Raw genomic sequence first — 27,952 nt, 5'->3', positions numbered from 1 at the left:
TGCCGGAGACGGCCCTGGAGTTTAATATTTGATCCAATAGAGGAGTTGAGTTATTAAAAGAACTTCGTGGAAAAAAATTCGTCTAACATTCAACCTAAGTTCGCTCCTTATTTTTTAGAGTCACATTGTCACAAATTTCAAGCTCCAAAGTTACCTAATACTCGTATATTACAGCATAATTAGGTGCCAAAAATCAACATCTTCTACTTAAATTCACATCAATTAGCACTAAAAGTTTCTAAGTCGCATCAAAATTATCATATTACCTTCAACATTTAACTATTTCAATAAACAAAGCTACATTATACTCCGTATATCAAATTTGTTGAGCATACAATGCAAATAATCAACATCAAAACCCACTAACTTTACTTCCTTAAATCATATTCTACTTAACTCCCAACACAAATAATACCTCATATAATAACTCAAAAACTAAAAATTTGACATAATATACTATATTTGACATCGAAAGACTTCAATTCATGTGCAATTCCCCTTTAAGTGTTAATAGAATCTGCAAATGCATGAGGTAAAAAAAATAAGTAGATGCGCAAATGAGTCCATATGTTCATGAACACGGAATAATGCAAACAAAGAAGCTGGTTCATAAATTGTTCATTAAGGAAAAAAAACAAAAAACTTTAAGCTTGTTTGATAAACAAGCCTACCTCAAACAACTTGGTGTCTGACTCACTATAGCTCATGAGTCATGACTAACTCAATCCAATCAACACAAAATACAGAGTGTTTCAGATAACTCTAATCGTGCCCACGAAGGAGCTTATTTCAAGCTCAAGAAAAAGCCCAACTCAAAGCCAGAACCCGAACTCAAAACTTTTCCTACAGATCCCTAAAGACCTATATTGCCCCAGCGAAGAAATGAAGCCAACAACTTTCAGACGTTCAGTGATCCAATCCAGCCCTGCCTACAGCCATGACATGTGATACTACATAAAACAATACACTACAACGCAAGCACATTATTGACGTTTTTAATTAGATTTGTTAAGACACTACGCCAGTGCATCCAAATTACATCTACACTTCATCATTTGTACAAATGTGCAGACTACACTGATAGACCAAATAAACAGGGAGAGATGATTTGCAAAGGAAACCAACTCACATGCAGCATTGCAGCATTAAGCCTAATATTCTTGGAAGATCATGCAAAAGGAGAATTTTAGTCAGAAATACTAAGCCAAAGATTACAGAGTTCATGAAAATTGTCAGAAGCAAAGCTAAAATTAACTATAAGGGAATGAAGCACCAACAGCCAAGCCTGGACTATAAAAGAAAATAATGAAAATAGTAAACCTGCACCAATAACATATCATTGCATAATTATGTCATAGCTGATTCAATAAGTCTATTTATGATCTGAAGTACCTCCTATTGTCTCTGAATAAAACCCCCAAGTAATAAAAGTCTTTGTTATCAAATCAAACATTAGTCCTGATTGTACTCCATGCATATGACTTTTTAAGGTTTAATTTCACTGCGACTCCATCACTACAGTTCAAGAAACACACATTTTTTTTATAGATAAACACAGATAAGTAAAGAATGCTATCCTAGTTTCTTGTTCTTCCTGTAACTGCTCTGTTTATAAGAAAGAAATAAATTGCAAATTTTTAAAAAGCCACTTATTTTTTGTCAGACTTGTCTGTTATCCCCATATGTTAAGCCCTTCCCGCCCCTCACCTCCCCCTCCCAACAAAAATATATAACAGAAAAACACTACTTCTATGCACAAAATACTAGGAGCACAAAAATATTACCTTCTGAAGGTCTAACAACGATGAGTGAGGTCCTTGTTCGAAGACAATAGACCAACAAACAATGAGGAAGTGTCTGCATCAGCTTCAAATCCTTTTCCAACCATAAGATCACGATAGTATAAAGCATTTGACAAGTCATTATTGATTATATAACCTCTAATGATCGTAGTATAGGTTCGATCATTAGGGGGGCAACCATCTTCCTCCATTATCCTCAACACTTGAGGAACTTCACTCATAAGCCCTTTCTTGCAGAAACCTTTGATCAATATATTGTATGTTATGATATCAGGTTGCAGACCCTTTGATACGAGATCGGAGAAGAAATTTGCCGCATCTTCAAGTTGTCCAGCCTCACACAAGTTGTTCATCAGGATATTGTAGATGGAAATTCCAGGCTTAACACCATTATCTTCCATTTCTTCAAGCAATTTCACTGCCTCATCAAGTTGCGCACTTTTGCAAAGGCTGTCAAGCAAGGAGGCATAGGTGACAACATTTGGAGTAACTCCGGCAGCTAGCATTTCCTTGAACAATTTACGTGCATTTGGGATTCTATTGGCTTTGCACAGCCCATCAATAAGGGTGTTATAGGAAACAACATCAGGAGCTATCCCTCTCCGAAACATCTCATAGAATATGTTTAGGGCCTTGTCAATGCTTTTAACCTTGCAATATCCATTAATCATAGTATTAAAACTGACAAGATTAGGCTCCCAACCATTTTCGGCCATGAGAACGAGTAGGTTCTCTGCATCCTCCATCTGACCGCACAAACAATAACCATCAAGTAATGCACTGTAAGTAATGATGTCAGGAGTCACACCTTTTTCAATCATGTGCTTTAGAATGGACAGAGCTTGATCAACACAGCCATCTTTACAAAACATGTCAACCAGCATGTTGTAGGTCTGAACATCTGGTGCAATGTTGCTCTCTAACATCTCAGTCAACACACGCTGAGCCTCATCCCCACAGCCGGAATTGTAGAGGCCTCGAATCAAGGAGGTATAAGTGACAACATCGGGTTTAATGCCCTCGGTTTTCATAGAGGAGAACAGGTCCAGGGCCTGTTGTAACAACCTGTCCTTACAAAGACTATCGATAATAGTGCTGTATAAAACAATGTCAGGCTTAAAATGAGATCTAGATTGCATTTTGTTAAGAAAAGCGAGAGCAGACGCATTGTCGCCGATCCTACAAAGGCCTTTGACAATAGTACTATACATAATTAAGTCGGGTTGGAAACCAAGCTTGACAATTTTATCCAACAAATGAGCAGCTTGGGGCAGCTTATCACAGTGAATATAGCCGTTAATTAAAGTGTTAAAAATGACAGAATCAAGGGGATAACCAAGCTTAAGTCTTTTAGCGAGAAGAGAAAAGCCAAAATCAATTTTGCCCAAATGACAGTAGCAATTAGCAAGAATACCAATAGAATGCATATCGGGTTTAATACCAAACAATTCAAGCTGCCTGAAGAGAGAGATAATGGTGGAATGAGGTTCAAGGCGTTTCAATTTGAAGAGTGAAAGGGGGGATTTGAGGTCTTGAAACCCTAATTTTGATCGTTCAGTAATAGATTGAAGAAACAAGTCACGATTATCAAAAGTATGAGCATAATTAGGGTAATGATGGGAATAATTTAGGAAATGAAAATGAAAATGAAAATGAAAGGGGGGAAACTTGAAGAAATGAGAAGGAGAGAGAGAAATACCGCCATGGGAGAAGGATACAAAAGCAGAAGCAGCAGCAGCTCTGAAACCCATATTCTTCAGACAATTTTTTTTTTTTTTTTTTTCTTCAGACAAATTAATACTCTGTAAATGTGTCATATTACACCTACCAAAAAAATAAATATGGCATTTTACTGTTTTTTTTTTTTTATTTAAAAAGAAAAATAGGAGTAAAATGCATTTTAGGGGACTCACCTTTCATACTTTTCATCGTTTGGGGACTCGCCTTTCACTTTTCATCGTTCGGGGATTACCCGTCATCGGAATTCAAAAATCCGGTCACTTAATAAAAAATTCTCCTAAATTTGTTAATTACAATTGTTAAAGAGATAAAATTTAGTCTTTGGCTCTACAAAAAAAATACATTGCATAAGAAAACTCCAAAATGTTAAGAGTATGCAGAGCCCAAAATGCGTAATTGTAACTAGATAACCTCAAAATGTAAACATTTCTGCAAAAAAAAAATTAAAAATGTATATAAGTAATGAGAATTATTTTTAATAGCAATAATATTTTGATTAAAAAAAAAAAACCAATAGCATATATGAAAGTATTATACAGAGCCAATGGGTTTACCTCAAGTTTGATTTATTATGTAACTTCTCATATCATTGATTGAGATTATGGTTGTAAGGTCCAATATTTTTGTTAGCCATATCCTTGCATTATGAGAACAAATTATCAATTAGCATATAGTCTATATATTTTACTTGAACTGCATACCGAATTGATATGAGCGGAGCAAAAAAAACAAGAAAATAATACCTGTAGTGCTTGAGTTGTTATGTAATTTCTGTCATTCAGAGAAATGAAGCTACGGTTTGATGATGAAATGCTACCTTGAGTCGATTGTGATTGTTGGGTATTGTTATGTATTATTGTAGTTGACTGCAAAGTTTGCTCTCCACCATAATCAGTATAGTAAGCAGCTTGCCTCCTAAATTCATTGTTGGGGAAGAAAAAAAGCATATGAACTTACTGAGATTTCACACACACACACACACATCCAAAAAAAAAAAAAAAAAAAAAAAAAAGAGGATCCAGTAGCAGTTTGTAAGGGTGTTTGTTTATTTCCTTTCTGTTGAAGTTGCGTGAGTGGTTGAGTTGAACTTGGTAATTCGTCTCTGAAGCTACAACTTCTTTTGTTATGCCCTTGCTCTCCACATACACTACGCTTCATAATCATGCCAGTCTTCCTCATTTTACCATTGCTAGTAACTTCTCCAATCTGTTTTTTCTTTTGTGGTCTACCTCTAACCTTTTTTAATGGAGGCCAGGGGCTAAAATTGATTCACCTTGTGAAATTGGCCATTCATTAGGTCCATTCAAAGGCTCCATAAGAAACTCATAAGCCTTCAAATATTCAGGTTCGGTAAAAGACTAAAAGAGCTTGCAACATACTGTTCGGGATGTTCCACGGACTTCCAAATGGCAGCAATTGCATGTTTACATGGTATCCCACTTAGTTTCCATGTATTGCAACTGCAAGTTCTACCTCTTAGATCAACGACATATTTCGTTTGAGTTATCCCATCTCTCACACCAAACTTAAACCTTCCATCCCAAAATGCAGACCACCCCCTTGACTTTAACTTATTATCTTCCAATTTTTGTTGAATTCTTGAACAAATAAAACACTCTTTCTTTTCAATAAAATCTCCTTTCTTTTCAATAAAATCTCCATTAAACTCTCTCTTATGTCTTCCAGCATAGTAATTATTGGCTTATGCCTAGAGTTAAGTATACATGCATTGAAAACCTCACTCATATTATTGTCGATGCTATCACAACAAGATTGTGGTGTGTAAAATGCTTTACACCATTTCTTGTAGTTTCTATCCAATGAATCATTTGCAACAGCCTCTGAAACTTTTCGAAATGCTTCAATGTTTGCTTGGAAGACATTTTCAGTTGTGCTTTTGGCAATTCACCAGAACCATTTCCTAAGTTCCTACCCCCCACCAAACACATCCCTAAAATTACAATAAACGTGTCTAACACAACACCTAACTTCTGCTTGATTCCATATCTCACTAACAGCTTGAATCAGACCTTGATCTGACATTGTTGTATACCATGCGCCACTAGTTCTACCTAAGTCTTGAGATAATAATTCTAAAAACCAACCCCAACTATCACCACTTTGAACCTCCACAATAGCCCATGCAATTGGAAACATTTTGTTGTTTTCATCCCTCCCCACAGCCACTAAAAGTTGTCCACCAAATGGACCTTTCAAAAAACAATCGTCTGGTGAAATAAATGGTCTACATCCATTAAGAAATCCCTTTCTCAGTGTTTCAAAACAAAAGTACACACGTTGAAATTCTTGGTTTTTCAATTTCAAAATAACCGTGTTGTTAGAGTTTGGTCGTAAAATCTCTAGTGCATATCTATGTAATAACCCATATTGCTCTCTATACTCACCAAGAATTAAAGCATGTCCCTTTTTTCTAGCTCTTATGAAATTTTTATTCCTCAATCACACCATACGTGCTCTACAATTTCTCACAATCTCATGTAAGGGTTAATCTTAAACTTACTTGCATAAGTTGAAGCAACCCATGAAGAGGAAATCAATGTCACTTTGTTCTTTCTACCGCAAATGTGCTCATCTTGATGTGTCTTTGTCTGAAATGTTCTTTTACCAGGAGCCCAAGACGCCCAAAGTCTCCATTTGCAACCCTGTGATTTACATTCAGCCCCAATCTTATAATTTTTGTTTCGGGTGAAAACAATGGGGCCTTGCCGAAGGCCCGTTGAAGTGGTGAAGACTGGATTCGGTCCAAGGGATGTTGGGCCGAAGGTTTCCTGCACAGCAAACACACGTAAACTAGCCTCGGGGGTGTTGCCGAGGAAGGCCCCTCCGATGCTAAAGTCAGTACAATGTGTAGAGAGAGAAAGCTATGCAAGAGAATTAATTGCTTGAGGCTTTGTTCGTGTGTTCTGTACAAATGAATGAATTGAAGGCTTTTATACCTTAGCACATGTGGAGAATGTGGGCCGGGGCCCAATTGACATGTCTGGTGGACTGACCTTGACTTTAGCACGATTTGAGAGTTGAACCTTGACCTTGGGCTTTTAATTGGATCATTTAATGACTAGGCCCAATTGGACTAAATTGGACCCAAACAACTTGCCCCCCAGACCCGATTTGGAAGGATGACGGGTCGGGTCTGATTAATCAGAAAAGGAGGGAAGTAAATGATTTAATTAATCCAAGAAATTTGGATTTAAACCGTAATTAATGAGATAACAACGGTTAGGTGAATGATTGTGGAAGTTGGACGGATAATGGGCGGTTTAATCATGAGGTCGTGTGTTTAACGGTTACTTAGTGGAGTATTTAAGAGAAATTGAAGCGCAGGCTCCCAGAATTCCCATTCTTGGAGATATAATCAGAGGCGCGTCATCCCTCCTCACTTCTTCACCAACACAAACCCAGAACTCTCGAGAGAAAACCCAAGTACCCGCATCAAAACTTCGCAAATTCCCCGGGCATTGAGCTTAGAAACTGAGATTCGTCACTACCAATTCGTAAATCGGCAACTTTCGCTTCAGATTAAGGTAATTCCCTTTGATTTTAGTTTTTATTTTTCTTCAAATTCGAACTCTTTTTCCTCTTTTTCGACTTTCTTCTTCGAAACTCATCAATGGCGAGGGAAGTTAGAGGTAGGGCCCGTGCTCCAAGAAGAGCAAGGCCGATTCCCGATCCTAGGAACAGGACGGGGACCTGGAATGGACAGAGAGCAGAATCTGACCCTGCTGAAGGGATTAGGGCAACTCCCATTTCTTCGGCTCCTCCTCAGGGGGCGGAGGGGCCGAGCGTTTCTGGACGAGATGATGAAGTTCCCGCCGTCCTTTGGGATATCCTTCCTGGGTTTTCAGAGTGGGAGGATGCTGAAGTGGCTTCGGCCATGATAAAGAACCGCCCCTACTCATGGTGGGTAGAGAATGCCGAACAGTATCGGTTTGCCGAGCAGATTGAGTTGCATTACGACATCCTTGAAGCTGACGGGTATTGGTGCCGAATGCCCGTGGCATCCGATAGAATCCATCGTCCACCCCCGGGGTATGTGGGGGTATATACAAGACAACTTCAGTATGGGCTGAGGTTCCCTTTGGACGTATTCGTCCGAGACTTGCTGATCCATTATAACATTTCTCTATGTCAGCTGACTCCCATCAGCATCCGAAGGGTGATGACATACTTGTGGGTCTGCAAGTTCTTCAGGTATGTGCCGAACCTGCACTGCTTCAGAAAGCTCCATCGGCTAGTGCCAAATATTCAAAGTGGGCACGGACATCACGGCTCTGGGTGGTACCGGATTGAGTCTCGGCCCCAGTATCTGACCATGTGGCCGAATGACTCTTCAGACAAAGACTGGAGAGGTCAATGGATCTGGGTTAGGGCGCCCACAGATCCGGACCACCCTTGCGTCTTCAGTGCCCCCAGGTATCTTGCCGAGCCTGATCCCGAGATGGGAAGCTTGGGTCCCCCCGAAGGTGACGGTTCGGATCCGAACCTTAATCAGCAGAACATCTTTGGCAAGCGGCCGAACCCGGGGGGCAGCGGTCGAATGCAACATATCCCGGAGACTTGGCTCCCCGATACGCATTATGTCTTCCAAGAGAACATGTTAGCAGCTGTCGGCCTCAGCCGAAAGTTTAGGGATGGTAAGTTTCTTCGGCTGGGGCCGAGGCCTTTTAATTATATCTTTTCCTCTGCTTTTACTTCGCACTTCTCTGCTGTGCCGACCTAGCTGAATTAATCTTTTCCCTCTTCTTCTTTCAGAGCGGGACGAGACCAACGTCGGCATTAACTACGATCGTCTCGGCGTCAACCGAGAACGTGTCGTAACTGCTCGGGCTCCTTCTATCACTGAATCGAAGCATAGGGAAGTCCATCTAGACTCTACCCATTTCCAAATTGAGGCTGTTGCTCTATATCAGAAGCAGAAGCCTTGGTGGAAGAAAAGGGATCCCTTGTTTCAGCTGTTAGACGAAGAGGCTGAAGCTGCCCGTACAGCCGAAGAGGTTGCACGGGTTATTGAAGCTTGCGAAGGAGGAGTGGGGTCTTCCAGAGCTGCTGAAGAAGAAGCTGCAGCTAGGGCAGCTGAAGAAGACGAGGCTTTGCTGAAGACTTCGGTGAGTTCTTTAGACCTAGCTTTTCAGCTCTGCTGTTGCTTCTCTTTCTTTTTTTTTTTTTTTTTTTTTTTTTTTTTTTTTTTTTGCTGTTACTCATACCCTTCGTCCCCCCTTGTCTTTTACAGTCCGAGGAGAGTAATAGACAGAGAGAGGGTAAAGCCCCTGCTCGTCCCGAAGACCAAATACAAGAAGAGTCTGAAGACTCAGACATGGACGAGCAGCCGCTTCAAAAAAGGCGACGAAGGATGGCCATCATCGGCCCTCATGACTTTCAAAGGAGGCCGATGACCATCGGCATCGAAATAAGGGAACCTGAGGAAGGCGGTGGCCGGCCGCCGGCTCAATCACCTCCGAGGACCCCTCCGCCACCTCCCGAGATGGAGGTGGATCAGAAAACTCCCGATCCTAAGGGAGGGGTTCAAGAGGAAGCTCAAGAGTGTGCTGCTGAGCACAGAGATGAGAATGCTGTGATACCCAATGCTGAGGGTTTCACAGCCGATATTGCAAGAGAGGTTGAGGCTTTCGTCCTCACACCTGATGAAGAAGCGGAGGTCATAGTAATTGACTCTGCTGAGAAGAAGGGGGATGCTGAGCCATCTAAGACTCAAGAAGCTCCATCGTCATCCTTCCCTTCCTTCCAGACGCTGCAGTCTGGAGAAATGGGTTTCTCGGCCCCCCGAATGCCAATCCCAGATCATATCTGGGACCTCATATGGGGTCAGAACCGAGAAGGTGTTGCAGCCTACTTCGGCGATTTTGCTGGCATGTCCGAAGTAGATAGGGCGAGGATCTGGTCGCTGAAGGCCACTGCTGGGATGGGCGAATCCAGCAGATCAGTTCCTGACCCAGCCAGGTCTAACCAACTGCTGATGATGCAGGTGATTCTCCTTTGCCTTGATCTCTTTTTCACTTCAGCTCTTCAGTTGTGTTTTTGTTTGTTTTGTTTTTTTTTTTTTTTTTTTGACTTGTGCCCCTGTTTCCAGTTTGTGCACAATCAGACTCTCACTGTAGAGCTGATAGATACCCTACAAGATAGGGTTGACGCTGCTGAGTACGACAAGAAGGTAGCCGAAGAGGAGCTAAAGCTTGCCAAGCTGAAGCAAGCAGCGGCTGAAGAGAAGCAGCAGAAGGGTGAAGAGTATGAAAAGAAAGCTGCTGAAGCCCTTCAGACCTTCTGCGATGCCATGGAGAGGGAAGTTTTCCTCCCGCTGATGGAAGGGGAAAAATTTCTTCAGGAGCACATGGGAGTGGATACTTCCAAATTCAAAGCTGCCATCGAGAGCCGAATCCAAGAAGGAACTGCTGCACAGGCTGAAGTGCAGCAGAAGTTGGAAGCTCTTGAAGCCAGCAGAATGGCTGCTGAAGAGGCGCTCCAGGCTCGTAATGTCCAACTCTCCGAAGCTGCTACTGCCGCTGAAGCTCAACTTGCCAAGCTCCAAGAGGCTGAGGATCAGCTGAAGGTCAAGGAAGATAAGTTGACCCAAGCTCAGACCAAGGCTTCCCAATTTCAGCAGGAACTGGACGAGCAGAAAGAGTCTTCCTCCAAGCTTGCTGCTGAGCTAAAGAAATCCAAAGAAGACTTGGAGGAGACGAAAAAGAAGCTGGCTGATGCTGAGGCTCTACTCAAGGTCCGCATCTATACCCAAGAGGAGTATGAAATGGGTTTTAGAAACGGGTTCAGAGTGTGCCGAAGAGTCTGCCTACATGCTGAGCCGAAGCTTGACTGGTCCAAATGTGCTGAATGGGTCCAGGATCCCGAAGACCCTCACATGAAATATGCAACTCCAATCGAAGCTGAAATCCTTAAGGCTGAGGAAGCCGAAGAAGAAGCTGAGAGGGAGGAGTTGGAGGCTGAACGGAGGGAGAGGGAGGCTCAGCAGGGTGCAAAGCCCGCCTCTTCTGCTGCTGGGGCTGAGGCCACCATGGGGCCCAACAACGCTGATCAGTCTGATCCTCGGGCTGAAGCATAGGAACTCGGGCAGTCGTCTTCAGAATCTTGCGGTTCATCGTGCGCTCAACTTTAGACTTGCCACTTTCTGAATTTTTTGCCTTGTTTTTTGCTTCAGCTTGCCTTGTCGTACAAACAGTTTATTTTTGTTTTTGTACGTATTTCGGCAGCTGTTATTTTCCGCTTGTGGGCGGCTGCCGATACAGTCTTTGATTTATTTGAACTTGTAGCTCACTTTCTGAGCATGAATTATTAATCTGATGTTCCTTTCTTCAACTGCTTTATCTTATTTTGAAACTTTGCGAAGTACAAAGCTTTCGGCTTGAAGAATTCTGCTGAGCATAAACTTGCACTGGTAGTGCCTCTTGCCCCCTCAGAAATCTAAAGAATTCAAGTCTTTGGATTACTGAGCTGGATTTTATTTTTCTATCTTTTGAAAATGGATATCCGAAACACAGGACCAACTGAAGGCAATGCTTCGGATAATGGCTTTCTGGGATACAAGGCTCAGTTAAGGCAATACCCCAGAATGAAGAACAAGTCTTTGAAGAACAAGTCCTACTGAAGTTTGACTTCGGCTTAAAGACCGGAGTTCTTTAAAAGGACGAGCTTGTCAGCAATCCGAAACCCAGTTACCCGGAGGCGAAGGTTTCAGACAGGGCTGAAAATAAAAAATTTCCAACAGTTGCTGATATCCTTGATTTTCTGTCTATCTTTAAAAATGGATATCCGAAACACAGGGCCAACTGAAGGCAATGTTTCGGATAATGGCTTTCTGGGATACGAGGCTCAGTTAAGGCAATATCCCAGATTTGTCCATGGACTCATGTCTTTGGAGAACAAGTCTTACTGAAGCTTGACTTCAGCTGGAAGACCAGTGTTCTTTAAAAAGACGGGTTTGTCAGCAATCCGAAACCCAGTTACCCGAAGGCGAAGGTTTCAGACGGGGCTGAATAAAAACCCTTAAAGAGTAGATAGAACAAAGAAAACTTTGAAAGAATAAAAAGTTGCAAATGTTTATATAAATGGTGGCTCCAAGGCCTTTCATTAATTCAAAATGTACTTACAAAGATTATTCTGCCCCGAAGGGTTTACACATGATATTTCTTCAGTACATCAGCGTTCCAGTGATTTTTCAACTCAGTTCCATCCAACTGCTGAAGTCGGTATGTCCCTGGCTGAAGCTCATCACTGATCTCGTAGGGCCCTTCCCATGTAGCTGAGAGTTTCCCATGGATTCGGCCTTTCTGAACTGCAGCAGCATTCCGAAGGACAAGGTCTCCAATTTTGAGGGGCCTTGCATGGACCCTTCGGTTGAAAAATTTGCTGATTCTCTGCTTATAAGCAGCCATTCTGTCTCGGGCTGAGTCTCTTACTTCGTCGAGGAAATCGAGAGATTCCTTCATCAGTTGCTCATTCTCAGCTGAGAAGTGGTGCACCCGTAAGCTCTCAGAGCCAATTTCCACTGGAAGGACGGCTTCGGCACCATACACCAGTTCAAAAGGCGAATAGCCCGTTGCCTCTTTTTCGATTGTCCGTAGGGACCAAAGGGTTCTTGGGAGCTCCTCCAGCCACTTGGACTTTTGATCCTCCACCCTCTTTTTGAGGGCATTTAGGATCTGTTTATTTGCAGCTTCGGCTTGTCCGTTACTTTGCGGGTGGCATACCGCTGAATATGCCAGTTTGATACCGAACTGATCTGTATACCGCTTCAGCGGTAAGTTATCGAATTGCCTCCCATGATCGAAGACAAATACTCTCGGGATGCCGAAACGAGTGATGATATTCTGCCAGATAAATTTTCTGACAGTTTGCTCTGTAATGTTCGAGGCTGCTTCGGCCTCGATCCATTTACTGAAGTAGTCAACACCGACTATCAGCCATTTTTTCTGGTACATAGCATCTGGAAATGGTCCCAGTATATCCAGTCCCCATTGGGCAAACGGGAGTGGATTAAGAATCGGCTGAAGATCCCTAGCTGGCTGATGGATAACTGGTGCGAATTTTTGACATTTTTCGCATTTCCGAACCAGCTCCTTAGCATCTGAGATCATGGTGGGCCAGTAATATCCGGCCCTCAATGCCTTGTGGGCTAAGGTCCTTCCCCCGATGTGGTTCCCGCAGATGCCGAGGTGAATCTCCCGTAGGATATAATCTGCATCTGTCGGTCCCACGCATTTCAGCAATGGGGCTGAGAAGGATTTTTTCAGAAGCTCCCCCCTGAAGACGATGAACCTTGAGCTGGTTCTCTTCAGCTTGGAGGCCAAAATTCTGTCTTCGGGAATCTCTCCCCGAAGCTTGAAAGCTAGGATGGGATCCATCCAGCTGGGCTCTGGGTCAGCGCAGCACACTTCAGGTGCTTCGTCGACACTTCTTTCTCGACGTACCTCCACATATACAGATCTGCTCAGCTCAGTGAGAGTTGAACTAGCAAGTTTGGAGAGTGCATCGGCCTGAGTATTCTGACCCCTTGGGATCAGTTGAACCTCAAAGGTTCTCAGCTTTGCAATGACTGATTTGATCTTGGCAAGATAGGCTATCATGGAGGGCTCTTTGGCCTCGTAGCTGCCACTGATCTGATATGCAACTAGCTGAGAGTCTGTTTTCAGGCAGACATGCTCGGCTTCCAGGGAGATGCACAGCTCTAGGCCAGCGATTGCTGCCTCATATTCAGCTTCGTTGTTCGAAGCCTTGAAAGCGAATTTTAGTGCATACTCAAAGGATTTGCCTTCGGGAGAGGTTATCACTACCCCTGCCCCTGAACCATTTACGGTGGAGGATCCATCCGTAAACACAGTCCAGACTTTCCTTTCATTATCTAGCGTCTCTTGGTACGAGCATTCGGCCAAGAAATCCGCTAGAGCTTGAGCCTTTATGGCAGCCCTCGGCTGGTAGCTGATGCTGAATTCGGTGAGCTCAAAAGCCCACTTGGCCAGCCTACCAGATTTTTCAACTTTGCCGAGAACTTTCTCCAGCGGCTGATCAGTTAAGACCACTATCTGATGGCAATCAAAATAGGGCCTCAGCTTCCGAGCCGCTACCACTACCGCAAAGGCGACTTTCTCGAGTAGAGGGTAGCGAGTCTCGGCATCCGTCAGGGTGTGACTGACGAAATAGATCGGTTGCTGAATTTTGCTTTCTTCCTTCAGCAGTACTGCACTGATGGTGGCTGGGCTAACAGCCACGTACAGATACAAAGTTTCTCCCTCTGCTGGGCTAGCCAGCGTTGGGAGTTGAGCCAGATGCTCCCGAAGCTGCTTGAAGGCTTCTTTTTGCTCTTTCTCCCAAACGAGCTCCTTTGTTTTCGGGAGTTTCAGGGCTTTGAAGAAAGGTAACCCCTTATCCGAAGCTCTGGAAATGAACCTTGAAAGGGCTGCCATTCTTCCGGTGAGCCGCTGAACATCCCGCTTTGTTTTCGGCTCAGGAAGGTCAAGCGCTGCTTTGACTTTGGAGGGATTGGCATCAATCCCCCTCTTGCTGACCATGAACCCAAGGAATTTCCCTGACTTCACGCCGAAGACACACTTCTTCGGATTCAGCTTCATTTGATGTTTTCTTAAGGTGGCGAAGGTTTCAGCCAGGTCCTTAACATGGTCCTCAGATTTTTTGCTTTTGACGATCGAATCGTCAACATAGACTTCCATGTTTCGGCCCTTTTGATCGGCGAAAACTTGATCCACCAGCCTTTGATAGGTTGCCCCCGCATTTTTCAATCCGAAGGGCATCATTTTATAATTGTACACCCCGGCGTTCGTGACGAATGCCGTCTTTGTTCGATCGTCGGGGTGCATGAAGATCTGATGATACCCTGAGAATGCGTCCATGAAACTAAGCAAGGCATGGCCACTTGTCGAGTTGACTAGCTGATCGATCCTCGGCAAGGGATAGAAATCCTTCGGACAAGCCTTATTTAGGTCCGTGAAGTCAACGCACATCCTCCAGGTACCATTGGCCTTCTGAACCATCACCACATTTGCCAGCCATTCCGGATATTGACAAGGCTCGATGAAGCCTGCCTCCAGCAACTTTTTGACCTCTGCTGTGATGTCTCGGTTCTTATTTGCAGAGTAACTCCGCTTCTTTTGCTTAATTGGTCGACACGTTGGGTCAACGTTAAGCTTATGGGAGATGAGGTTTGGACTTATCCCGGGCATATCAGCTGCCGAGAAAGCAAACACATCTCTGTTATCCCGAAGGAGCTGAATAAGTTCGCAACGGGTGTTCGGATCAAGGTCCATCCCGATTGTTACACATTTCTTCGCGTCTCCTTCGGTCAATTCGACCGTTTCAGTCTGCTGGTCCATGTCCATTGTTGATGGACTGGACTCTTCACAATCTGGCCTGCTGTCTATGTCAGCCGGCATCCCAGACTTTCTGTTCTTCGGCTGGCTCTCTGAGTCTTTCGGCTCAGATGAAGAGCTAGCCTTTTCCCTTTCTGGCCCTTTTTCCCTGGGCACAGAACCTTGGGCCGAAGCGCTTAGGCCTTTCGGCTTTTTTGTGCTTGGCTCTCTTTCTTTTTCTTTCTCCTCCTCATCCTTGTCGTCGTCATCTGGGCGACTAGTGGATGGCTTGAGGTAGTTGCACCTTCGGGCGTCCTTTTGGCTGCCCAGGATCCTTTCGGGGAAGCCGGCGTCTGAGACGTAAATCATCAGCTGATGATAAGTTGAGACGACCCCTTGGATCTCGTGAATTATGGGTCTCCCCAAAATCACGTTATACACTGAAGGAGCGTCGATGACCAAAAATTCAGTCATGACATTCCTGGCTGCTTCATCGCAGCCGATGGTGACAGGAAGTGTCACCTTCCCATCTGGGTAAGTTGAAGCCCCATTGAATCCGGATACCGGGTAGGGTACTGGCGTAAGATGCTTGGGCTTCAGCTTGATTTGATTGTAGGCCTTTCGGAACAGAATGTTTGCTCCGCTGCCACCGTCAACAAGGACTTTGCTGACGTCGTGGTTGGCCACCGTGGCGATGATCACCAACGGATCCTCGTGAGGGAACGTCACCCCCCGGCAGTCGGCGGCTGTGAACGTCATGTTCGGCACCGGCGACTGGGGAGGTTGAATGTCGGCGTTGTTCACCTGGTGGGTCAGAGCCCTAAGGTGTCGCTTGTGTTCCCTCCGAGAGCATATTCCTCCCGAGATAACATTGATCGGAGAGAATTTTCCCTCCGCACTTTTACTGTTCTTCCGGGGGAAGTCGAGGTCTTGCCGAGAGTCCTTTGCTGACTTCTCGGCCTCCTTTTTCTCGCGGTGATCCGCGATGTATTTTTTCAAGTATCCCTTCCGGACCATGTCTTCGATCTGGTCCTTCAGCTGGATACACTCTTCAGTGTTATGTCCCGGAGATTCGTGGAACTCGCACCACTGATTTTTATTTTTTCGCTGATACCACTCTGGAGCTGATACCACTCTGGGAGTGGTCTCGGCTTTCGGTAACTCTGCTCTTCTTTCGTCACGCTGTAAATTTTGGCGCGTGGAAGAGAGAGCGGAGTGTAAGACTCGTATCTACCTGTGAACGAGGCAGATTTTTCCTTCCTCGGCTCGTTGGCCGAAGATTGTTCCGAGGCCTTGGCCTTTCCCTTTGTCCTCTGGCCTTGGCCTTCAGACAAGGGTGTTTGTTTTTGCTTCCCTCCCCCAGATTGAGGTTGGGTTTTTGTTTTGTTCCACTCTTCGGCTCGGATGAATTTATCCGAGGCATTCAGAGCTTCCTCCAAGGTCTGCGGGGTATGCATGACCATGAAGTCTAGGAACTTCCCAGGCTGAAGGCCATTCTGCATTGCAAAAACGGCTAACCCCTGGTCCAGCTGAGAGACGCTGGATGACTCGTTGCTGAAACGGGTCAGGTAGTCTCGGAGGCTTTCGGTCTCCCCTTGTTGCAGACCCATGAGTTCTGCAGTAGTCTTCTCTCGGCGGTTTGCCGTGGAAAACTTGCTCCTAAATTTGGAGGACAGATCGTCCCACCCTGTTATAGAGCCTTGTTTCACTCCCTTGGAGATCCATGCTTGCGCGACCCCCTTGAGAGTGGTTGGAAAATATTTGCACCAAGTCGCTTCGGACCTGGGGCAAAGATGCATGTGAGCCTCATACGAGGCAATGTGGTCCTTCGGATCCGAAGTCCCATCATATGTAATGTGCGACGGTATTTTAACCGTGGGCACGTGCTCTTCCAGTATCCATTGCTCAAATGGCGAACTGGTGGGTAGCATAACGGCCTTGCCCTTGTTCCTGGCCGAAGGGACCGCGCTCCACCCTCTTAGAGAGGTAGGAGTGGTTTTCGTCCCTGGCTGGGAAGTTTGGGCTTCGGCTGCAGGGAACGAGAGGCGACTGTGCACGCTCGGTTCCTTGCCGCCGAGTCGGTCGAGAACGCTTCGGCGAACAGTCTCAGGTTGTTCTCGGCGAGCAGATTCTGGCCGAGAAGCTGAGCTGCTGCTCTTATGCGTTTCTGGTCGAGAGGTTGAGGATCGTGAGAAAAATTGAGGGTTCTCTTTCCTCTCTCTCTCGGTTCTCCAGGTATCCTCTTCCCACTTTTCCAGTTCCCGGAAAGAAGGAGGTTTTCCACCGTCATGGTCTAGCTTCCTCCGCTGATGCCGGGTGTGCGGAGGAATTCGATCGCGAGGTGGAGGCATATTTTGTGCCCTCATGGCCTCCATGAGCACTGCCAGCGCTCTCGCCACCTCCTCCGAGCTGGGCCCCGTCAAAGGGGTCCTCGGTTGAGTGTGGGAATGAGAGCGGACGGTCAATGGTTGGCTTTGGGGCACGGAATGAGTCCTATGACCGGACTGATCTCTACTAGACCGAGAGGGACTCGGCCTCCGATGAGAGTTGTGAATTACGGGAGAAAGGGAATCCTCCCTGTATGATCCTCCTCCCGAACTGGCACCCTTGGGAGAGTTCCGGTCCGGTGAGGGTGATGGTGTAGGAGTTTTAGGCCTTTCGCCTGCTCCTTGACGGAGGCTTTTGCTCTTGCGATTCTTAGCCATTGCCACTAAGATGATTGCAAGATGATTTTGATTAGAAATTTGGCTTAGAGATTTTTGAAAGTCTTCCCCACAGACGGCGCCAAATTGTTTCGGGTGAAAACAATGGGGCCTTGCCGAAGGCCCGTTGAAGTGGTGAAGACTGGATTCGGTCCAAGGGATGTTGGGCCGAAGGTTTCCTGCACAGCAAACACACGTAAACTAGCCTCGGGGGTGTTGCCGAGGAAGGCCCCTCCGATGCTAAAGTCAGTACAATGTGTAGAGAGAGAAAGCTATGCAAGAGAATTAATTGCTTGAGGCTTTGTTCGTGTGTTCTGTACAAATGAATGAATTGAAGGCTTTTATACCTTAGCACATGTGGAGAATGTGGGCCGGGGCCCAATTGACATGTCTGGTGGACTGACCTTGACTTTAGCACGATTTGAGAGTTGAACCTTGACCTTGGGCTTTTAATTGGATCATTTAATGACTAGGCCCAATTGGACTAAATTGGACCCAAACAATTTTTATTTGTACCGAAATGCACATCTCTCCCATGGAAATACAGTAGTCTGTAATTGCCTTTTTCAAATGTTGAGCATTATCAAACTCTTGTCCGACGTATAACTTAGTATCCTGAGGTGTTGTCCCTTGTTTGTACTTCTTGAAAGTAGAAATTTTTTTTATTTTAGTCGGAATAGGTATTATATACCCACAATCTTCCTTATCAGATGCATCATCAGGACTATCCAAGTCAGTAGAATCCTCATATTCACTATCTATTTCTTCAGGCTGCTTTCGTTTGTTCTCTGTCACTCTTTTAAGTTGTCTAAGTTCTTCTTCATAATCCTTATCAATCTTCTTAGCTTCTCCTATTTTTTCTATAGCAGCAACAACCTCTTCATCATCCATATCACTGCCGTTTTCATCATAATCAATTGCATCATCTATTGTAGGCATGACAGGACTCTTAAAAGCATCCTCATCATCATGTTGTAACAACTTTGTAAAGCTCATTTTGCTTTCCACATATAACTCTTCATCAAAAATATAATATCAGTTACTTCATTTTCACAATAAATATGAATCATACCGTACTCAACCAAGAGACTGATGAAAGGATCAAAGGTAGCTTCATCATATCCAAGGTACCTTATACCATCAACCATAGATTTTCTAGGATCCAGATAATGCAACTTGCTTAGATTAGTGTACCCCAAATTTGATACTTCCTACATAAGGACACTATTCACTAATCTTCTTTGACCATCATTTGTAATTTATCTATTGGGAAAAACATAGTCATGTGGGATCTAGTTAGATTCGTCTCGAAATTTACTTTTCAAATATCAAATTTTCATAATTTTTACTAAAGTAAAATTGAAGATATTAATAGCTAAAGTAATGCATTGGGAAGTGTGAAATCCCTCCTGGTGTAATAAAAAAAAGAACAGAGGAAGTATTAAGAGTAAAGCATACAACTACTCCCTAAACTTAGCCAAATGTTGCACTTTACTCACTAAACTCTTAAAAGTTGCAATTTACTCACTACTCAGGTGGTTGGAGGTCATTTTTCAGGTAGTAACCTGATATAGCAGGTTAACTCCCTAAACTTAGCCTAAACTATTATACTAATAGGTAAACTCTCTAAACTTTGATATTTTTTAAAAATATTTTTTTAATTTAACAATCTAATCATACATTTGTAAGCTAATGGGAACTAACTAAATTTTTGACTTGAAAAAAAAATTATTTTTTCATTTTTTCCTTTGCACTACTTTGGTTCGTTTTTTTTTTTTTTTTTTAGAAAAAATAAAATTAGATGATCCAATTAACATTAGAGTAGAAAGAATGATTTACCGAATCAAACAATTAGGAATCATTGTTCTTCGAACAAGATGAGCATATTCATTGTGTGCCATTATATATCACATATTAATTAGTTTGGTTGTCTTTTCTTCAAAAAAAAAAATGTTTGAATGTTTGATTTATTATACACATTAAACTCAACAAAAGTTATAATTAGCAGACTTTAGTAGAGAACCTAGTACTAAAAATCCCTTATCGCCTCCTTATAAAAAAAAACTCTCATTGTCATATGAATTTGCAGTTGCGTGCGTTTATTAAAAAAAAAAAAAAAAACTTAAAGTTCCAAAATTTGTGAAACGAACATGATCTAGAAAAAAAAGTTAAGAATTTTTTTGTGATGTTGAAATAGCGCAGTTGTTTACTTATATTAGTACGTGGCTATAAAATATTCTAACTAAAACAACAACAAAACAAAAAAAAAAAAAAAACCAAAAATATATATTAAAAAAAAACCAAAAATATTGAACTATAGTTGTTGGAGTATATATATAGCTGTTGTTAGAATTTTATTACATAATAATCGTTTTTTAATAATAATAATAATAATAATAATAATAATAATTCTTAACTATAGTTTAATATTTTATTAAAAAACGATTATTATTATTATTATTATTATTATTATTATTATTATTATTATTATTAATAGTTCAATAATATTTGTTACAGAGTATTATTGTTTTTGTAATGACTAGCTAATTAAAAATCATGTGAGGAAGTTTAGGGAGTTGTTAGAAAGTTTAGGGAGTTCTTGCATTTTACCTGTTATTGAAGGTCAAAACTCAAGTGAGTGAGTGATTTGCAACTTTTGAAAGTTTAGTGAGTGATCTGCAACTTTGTGCAAAGTTTAGGGAGTAGTTGTGTAGTTTACTCGAAGTATTAATATCTTAAGATGTGATGCATTCAAATCCTCAGCCACATCTTTAAATATATTTGTAAACCCACCCTCGTATTCCACAACACCATGAACTAGCTTCCAATATCCACCATGATGAACAACAATGTAAGGTTTCGGTTTCATATTAATTAGTACCTATTATTTACATAAGATAAATAGAATATATAGTTATGAATTAATTAAAACTTATAGATTATCAATATTGACATACGGAACAATTTTAGACCAAATAAGCCCCTTTTAGAATTCATAGCCCAAACATTTTTTATTATACAAATTGCATATCCAAAAGCCTATAAACTCACCTCTTCTTACTCTGTTTTGTTTTCAATTTTCTTTATCTAATACCATATTCAAGCAAACCACAAAACCCTATCCCACAAAAAATAGGGGGATAAGCATATTAACTATCTTCAATCTATCTCACTAGTACATTGAACAATTTTGCCAAAAAAATTTCAAACATCTCAACAATACCCTAAGCCCTTATCAATTGCATACACAACCAAAGATAAGATAAACGTCATCTAATTCCAAAATAAATACCATTTAGATACAATATATACATGTACTGATCAAGAGTAATGGATGATTTTTGAAAGTGTTGGAGAAGCTTTTTCGTCTACTATGGAAGCATTGCTCGTTTGAGAAAATACATGACTACGAGTTGCAAGTTGCTTGACTTTCGTCTAATCTAGGTTATTTTAATTAGCAGTGTTTTATTTTATTAGGAGGAGGAGTATGTGTCATTATTTTTATTTAGCTGTACAAAAAAAAAAAAATTACTTCACCGGAAATTTTTTAATACCTACCGGCAATCCCCAAACGATGAAAAGTAAAAGGTTAGTCCCCTTAATCTCACCGATAAACAATACCCGTAGTCCATACTCGGATCAGTTATGGGTGTGGTTAGGTTCCACCAATCCTCCCAATTGTTGTTGTGGAGGATCAAACGCGAGTCCTTCCTACTAAATGTAATCCACATCACCACTAAATCAACAGCCAATTAATTGATTACTTGTTATTGAGTGGCATATCTATAAACTAATACTATAACAAAACATGTTTACATCATTTTTTGACATATGTCAAGCTAATATTAAAAAATTTCCGCCAAAACAATATATAATGTCATTCTATACTCTTTTTTTCTTATTTTTGTTATTCTACTTAGCTTATTTTATGAAAACAACGTTGTATAATTTTATTTTTTTTAATGGACACGTTGTATAACTTAAATGGAAAAAACATGCTTTATTAATTTAATATAATGTATACTTTTTAAAAATATTTTTAACACCTAATTAATAATAATTTTCTTCTCAATTTTAATAACTTGGTCTTATTATTTCATTTTTAATTTTAATAATATTAGTAAACTACTCATAAAATTGATTTATATTAAGCCAAAGTACCATATATTTTTTTATTGTAGCCGAGTACCATCATATTTGCTAAAAAGACACAATAATTAATTAGATACTCCTCGTTCACTCCTATCAATAATGATCATGTATCACAATAGTCGTTAGTTTGTTACAATCTCAGCCAACATGAAGAAGTTCTGCAACTCTGCAAGGCTTGGCTATGGCTAAGCTAATATAATAACGTAAAGCCAAAATCCCTTATTCATTACTCCGTATTTAGTTATTTCTTCTCCCTCGTTTTCTTTACTATACATCGCGATTAGTACCAACTACCAAGTACAATAAAACTGGTGGCATAAACTTAAGCTAAATTTTCCAAGTCAATGCTACTACTCGTATCACAATTCACAAGCAGTGATCGTGGTAGATAGTCTATTCAACGATAAGACTACAAGTTATTCAATGACAATACTATAAGTAGGCAGACTAAGGATCTTGTTAGTTGTTAGGATATCTGTTCAAAGCAATGCATGACTGGTCCAAGAAAAATTCGCCGCTTCTTTCCCAGTTGATGCAGGAGCTTCCAGCATGTCTGCAAGCTCATTACAAGCATGCTGAAGCTAGCGAGATCCAGCAACACATCAGAGAGTTTACAGTAGCTAGCTTCAACAGTAATTTCCTGCTCAACTAGCACTTTAAAGCTAGTAATGTTCTGATCAACATGCTTATAGATGTTTGCTTGTAGGTTCGAATTAAAGTCTGCTTTTCCACCTCACAAGCTTCTATTAATATTGTACCATCTGAGTCGGATTTACATTCAGCCGATAAACCCAACCGCCGCATCTTCACCACAAGTAGCCAAGTGATCTGAAGTGTGAAGACAAAAAAGGGAAATAAAGTAGTTTTTCTGTGGTACTTGAGTTTTCATGTGCAATTCCCCTTGAAGTCTCTTTATAGAATCTGGAAATGAAAGAGGTTAAAGAAAACAAGGTTTGCAAATGTGTCAATACATTCATGAACACCACACATACAAACCAAAAAGCTAGTTAAAATATTGTTCGTTAAGGAACAAACAAAACTTCAAGCGCGTTTTAAACAAGCCTACCTCAAACAACTTGGAAGGTTCATGAGTAACTCATCATATGCTACAAGCTCTGCAACATAATATACGCCTATACGGTGTACTGTGTTTCGACTCATGCCCATCATGCTTAAGGAGGAAGCTTATTTTTAGCTCACGAAAATAACCCAACTCAAAGTCATAACCTGAACTCACAGCTCTTCCCTTCAGATCCCCAAACACGTATAGTGCCAGGGAAACAAAACCAAGCCAACAATTTTCTGACATTCAGTGATCCAATCGAACCCTGCCTACTGCCATTATAAATGATCTTACCGGGCACAATGACCAGGGCCCTCAGTGAACAAGCTCCATATAATAGCGTGTACTGAGCACATTTGTAGTCTAATACAATGAAAGCCAAGATTACAGAGTTGTGCATGTAAAATCGCCAGGGATACCATGATACAGACATCAGAAGCAAAGCAAAAAACAAAAACAAAAAAAAAAAAAAAAAAAAAGAATGAAACACCAACTGCCAAGTCTGAACTATACAACAAATAACAAAAGTAGTAAAGCTGCAGCAAGCCAGCAATAACATATCATTGCATAATTTATGTCATAGCTAGATTCAACAAGTTTATACATAATCTGAAGTAACCTCTTCTCTTCTCTGTATACCCCAAGTAATAAAAACATTAGCTATCCAATTATAACTTATACCTAAGTGTAAGCCAGAAGTATAGTTGTCACCAAACTCACCATATGGTAGGCCTCTCTACTCCACCCTAAAAAAAAGAATAAGATAAATAAAAGTTCACTACTACTTCACACTAGAATTATGTCAATTGGAGCTAACAACGGTCTGTTATTCATAGATTGTCTAGGAGCTTCGTACTCCATCTCAAACTTCTCTGAAGAGAACATGTACAAGGTCCAAAGCTATGCAACATTTTAAATGGAATTCATCAGATAAATTTCTGTAGCAGCTTCTTCTTTGAGTCACTCAAGTTATCAGAAGAAGAGAGACCAACAAACAATGACAAAGTGCCTGCATCAGCTTCAAATCCTTTTCCAACCATGAGATCGTAATGGTATAATGCATTTGATACGTCATTATTGAGTATATAGCCTCTGATTAGTGTATTATAGGTTATATCATCAGGTGGGCAACCATCTTCCTCCATTATCCTCAACACTGGAGCAGCTTCAATCATGAGCCCTTTCTTGCAGAAGCCTTTGATCAATATATTGTATGTTCTAATATTAGGTTGCAGACCCTTTGATACAAGATCGGAGAAGAGATTTGCTGCATGTTCAAGTTGTCCAGTCTCACACAAGCTGTTCATCAAGATATTGTAGATAGAATTTCCAGGCTTAACACCATTATCCTCCATATCTTCAAGTAAATTCACTGCCTCATCATGCCGGGCACTTTTGCAAAGGCAGTCAAGCAAGGAGGCATAGGTGACATCATCTGGAGCAATACCATGAGCCTGCATTTCCTTAAACAGCTTGCGCGCGAATGGGAGTCTATTGGATTTGCACAGCCCATCGATAAGAATGTTATAGGAAACAACATTAGGAGTTATCCCTCTCTGAACCATATGATGGAATATGTTTAGGGCCTTGTCAATGTTTTTTGCCTTGCTATATCCATTAATCATAGTATTTAAACTGAAAAGATTAGGCTCACAGCCATTTTTGGCCATGATATCAAGTAGGTTTTCTGCATCTTCCATCTGACCACGCAAGCAATAACCATCAAGTAATGGACTGTAAGTAATGATGTTAGGAGTCACACTTATCTCAATCATGTGCTTTAGAATGGACTGAGCTTGATCAACACATCCATCTTTACAAAACATGTCAACCAGCATGCTGTAGGTCTGAACATCTGGTGCAATGTTGCTCTCTAACATCTCAGTCAACACACGCTGAGCCTCATCCCCACAGCCGGAATTGTAGAGGCCTCGAATCAAGGAATTATAAGTGACAACATCGGGTTTAATGCCCTGAGTTTTCATGGAGGAGAACAGGTCTAGGGCCTGTTGTAACAACCTGTCCTTACAAAGACTATCAATAATAGTGTTGTATAAAACAATGTCGGTCTTAAAATGAGATCCACATTGCATTTTGTTAACAAAAGTAAGAGCAGACGCATTGTCGCCAATCCTACAAAGCCCTTTGACAATAGTACTATACATAATTAAGTCGGGATGGAAACCAAGCTTGACAATTGTATTAAAGAAATGAGCAGCTTCGGAGAATTTATGAGAATGAATATAGCCATTGATTAAGATGTTAAAGGTATAACAATTGGGGGGATAACCAAGCTTTAGGCTTTTACCCAGGAGAGAGAAGCCGAAATCAACTCTTCCCAAATGACAGTAGCAATTAGAAAGAACACCTAAAGAATGCATATCATGTGAAACGCAAGTAATTCAATCTTCCGGAAGAGAGAGATAATGGTGGAATGAGGTTCAAGGCGTTTCAATTTGGAAATGGCAGTAAATAACTGATTGAAATACACAACAGAAGGAAGAGGACACAAAGTAATCATTTGATTGAAGAGTAAAAGGGGAGATTTAAGATCGGAAAACCCTAATTTTGATTGTTCGGTAATAGATTGAAGAAACAAGTCACGATTATTAAATGTATGAGCATGATCAGGGCAATGATGGGAATACAGTCGGGAATAAAAATGAAAGGGGGAAAAGTTGAAGAAATGAAAAGGAGAGAGAGAAATACCACCATGAGTGAAGAATAGAGAAGCAGCAGCAGCTCTGAAACTCATCTTCTTCCCAACTTTCTTCAGACAGCTTTTTCTTCGCTGCTAACAAACTTCTACTGTCTCTTCATGAATTTTCACTGAGAAAGTGATGACTGATGACTAAGAGAAAATACATGTTCATCACTTCATTAGCCTGAGGTTTTTTTTTTTTTTTTTTTTTGGTAAAGAGAAGGGCCCTACGTCTCTAACGGATCTCCTCACGAGTCCTCCTGGTGCTCTTGATAAGGGAATTTCCACGTGCCTCTTGATAAAATTTGATCCTATAACCTTATACGGAGTAGTGAGATAATTGTTAATATTGTAATACTCCATGATACTCGTATTGTTACTATAAAATATTACTCCGTAGTAAACTTGGAGAATCATGACCCATGTAGCCAAATTAAATTAATAAAGGTTCCCAATACTCAATTTGTATTTGATACCTTCTCTCCACTTGGTGCGATCATACCAATACTAATAAATTGGAACCTATCAAATCTTCGCAATCAAGTGTGCTTGGACGAAATTAGTACTACGATGGGTGACCTCTTGACAATTATTAAGTTAGAGAGAAACCATCACCATATTCTTATTACTTTATTAGTCCATTCACAATTTCAAACGTGAAATAGAGAGATAAGATTGGTACAAACATATTTTTTACTAGTCTCACGACTTCTACTTATCCCACCCTGCCTCTAGCCTCTTAGATATTGTATTATAACATATTTAGAAGTTGTCATTCCCTCTTTCTCTATTTGTTTGCCTCATATTTCATTTTAGAATGTCTATCAAATATTGTCCCTTTTCCTAATTCAACAACATGTCCCCACCGCTAAACTCACTTGCATAACTCATAAAAGTAAAAGACAAAATTTTTTTGGATCAATTCTTACTAAAGCACATTTTGCTTATGGGGCAAACAAATAAGGATAGAGGGAGTAACTTGCTATACGAGTTTTTAAATATATCTTGTTTTCCATAAACAAATTACTTTTGGGAGATTCTAACTTTTTAAGGTCCTATATCAATTTTCACTTTTTTCTTTTTTTTTTTTTTTTTTTTTTTTTACAAAGAGAACTTTATAAATAAAAAACAAATTACAACCTAAAAGAGCTAAAAGAAACTAAAAATAACCAAACACACCTCTTTTTTTTTTTCTTTTCTTCTTTTTCTTTCCTTTTTTTTTTTTTTTTTTTTTTTTTTAGGAAAATAACCAAACACACCTAGCTAAACACTTTTGAATCAATTTTCACATTTGAATCATATCAATTACAAATTTACAACTGTATAGTATAGTAGAGTTATCATGATCTATAGACTATAGCATATCAAAGGGCATATTCTCTTACGTTGAAATTCAGTTCAGTTCAGCTCCTAATTTTCTTTTCTTATAAAATATTCAGTTCAGTTCAGTTCAGTTCAGCTCAGTTCAGTTCATCTTAATTTAGTTCAGTTCAGCTGAGTTCAGTCAATGAGAACAGGCCCTAAGCCTCATTGCAATATTGCATGCACCTTATGGTTCATATTTAACATGAGTTGAGGGTCAAATTAAACTCACAGTTGGGATCTTTAATTGAATTTGGGCAAATTAAACGAAATGAAATATAATGATTCCACTCATAATGTACCAAATCCATGAAGAAATTATGATTCCACTCATAATCTATTCCAAATTTATCATCATCATATCCCTTTTTTTTTTTCCAGAATATGTATCTATTTTTTTTTTTTTTTTTGTCCTTTCATTATTTGTGCCAATAGAGTCAAAAGAGTGCGTAAAAAACGAAAATTGATTTTGGCACACCCTTAATTGATTTTGGCACACCACTATGTGAGAAGAGCATTGAAAAATGTGCTCTCACATAAGGGTGTGTCAAAATCAATTAAGGGTGTGCCAAAATCATTTCTTAGAAAAAACAGTTGTATATATGAATATGATTACTAGATTAGCAACTACTAAAGTTTCACCAACAGCTAGCTAGCAAGCTCTAGCTAAAGCTAGCACATTGAACTGGTGCCCTGGTCCCATTGCATCCAAAATAAGCAACAATAGCCCAACAAAAACCTTTAAACTTGCCATTATTACAGGGTTAGTTAGTAAGCCCCTTACAACTATATAATGATCAAGTCATAAATCATATAGGTGTTGGTGTTGCACTAGAATGGCACACATGTGTTAGTGTATCGTGTATCATGTATCGTGTACGTGTATTATTTCAGTTGCCAACCACGGTACCTTTCATAGATTGTTACTCTATCCATTATCAAATAATTTTCAGATTGGTCTAACCCCTATCTAGCTTGTATCTCTAGTTAATAAAAGTAATTGGTATAATTCATTTTAAACGGTATAAATTATCAAAGATCTCAATATTCATCTAGAGATTATTTATCTCCAATAA

At 40.8% G+C, this 27,952-nt stretch overlaps 2 protein-coding genes across 4 annotated transcripts; both read right to left on the bottom strand.

The window, feature by feature from the left end:
• Positions 1–288: 288 nt before the first annotated feature.
• LOC145626482 (uncharacterized) lies at positions 289–3,575 on the bottom strand. 2 transcript variants are annotated; one of them, XM_081678915.1, is made up of 2 exons: positions 1,785–3,575; positions 289–929 (listed from the first exon to the last, which is right to left on the bottom strand). In XM_081678915.1, the coding sequence occupies exon 1, from the start codon at positions 3,551–3,553 to the stop codon at positions 1,796–1,798; it is 1,758 nt and encodes a 585-aa protein (XP_081535041.1). In that variant the 5' UTR covers positions 3,554–3,575; the 3' UTR covers positions 289–929; positions 1,785–1,795. The 2 variants fall into 2 exon arrangements, with proteins under 2 accessions (XP_081535041.1, XP_081535042.1); XM_081678916.1 differs by having other exon boundaries at positions 289–517.
• Positions 3,576–23,376: 19,801 nt separating this feature from the next.
• Positions 23,377–25,659, bottom strand: LOC145626481 (uncharacterized). Of its 2 annotated transcripts, none has more exons than XM_081678914.1 (2): positions 25,526–25,659; positions 23,377–24,832 (listed from the first exon to the last, which is right to left on the bottom strand). In XM_081678914.1, exon 2 carries the CDS (start codon positions 24,796–24,798, stop codon positions 23,740–23,742), a length of 1,059 nt encoding a protein of 352 aa, XP_081535040.1. In that variant the 5' UTR covers positions 24,799–24,832; positions 25,526–25,659; the 3' UTR covers positions 23,377–23,739. The 2 variants fall into 2 exon arrangements, with proteins under 2 accessions (XP_081535040.1, XP_081535039.1); XM_081678913.1 differs by having other exon boundaries at positions 25,523–25,647.
• Positions 25,660–27,952: the final 2,293 nt, after the last annotated feature.

The sequence above is a fragment of the Chenopodium album genome, chromosome 4, assembly GCF_948465745.1.
Source record: "Chenopodium album chromosome 4, dcCheAlbu1.1, whole genome shotgun sequence".
In the NCBI taxonomy this organism is placed as follows: domain Eukaryota; kingdom Viridiplantae; phylum Streptophyta; class Magnoliopsida; order Caryophyllales; family Amaranthaceae; genus Chenopodium; species Chenopodium album.
The sequence above is the reverse complement of the archived record's forward strand: the minus strand, read 5'-3'. Positions and strand labels throughout refer to the sequence as shown.

Coding starts and splice junctions, on each gene's coding strand:
- LOC145626482 (XM_081678915.1), bottom strand. CDS start 3,553: ATGGGTTTCAGAGCTGCTGCTGCTTCTGCTTTTGTATCCTTCTCCCAT.
- LOC145626481 (XM_081678914.1), bottom strand. CDS start 24,798: ATGAAAACTCAGGGCATTAAACCCGATGTTGTCACTTATAATTCCTTG.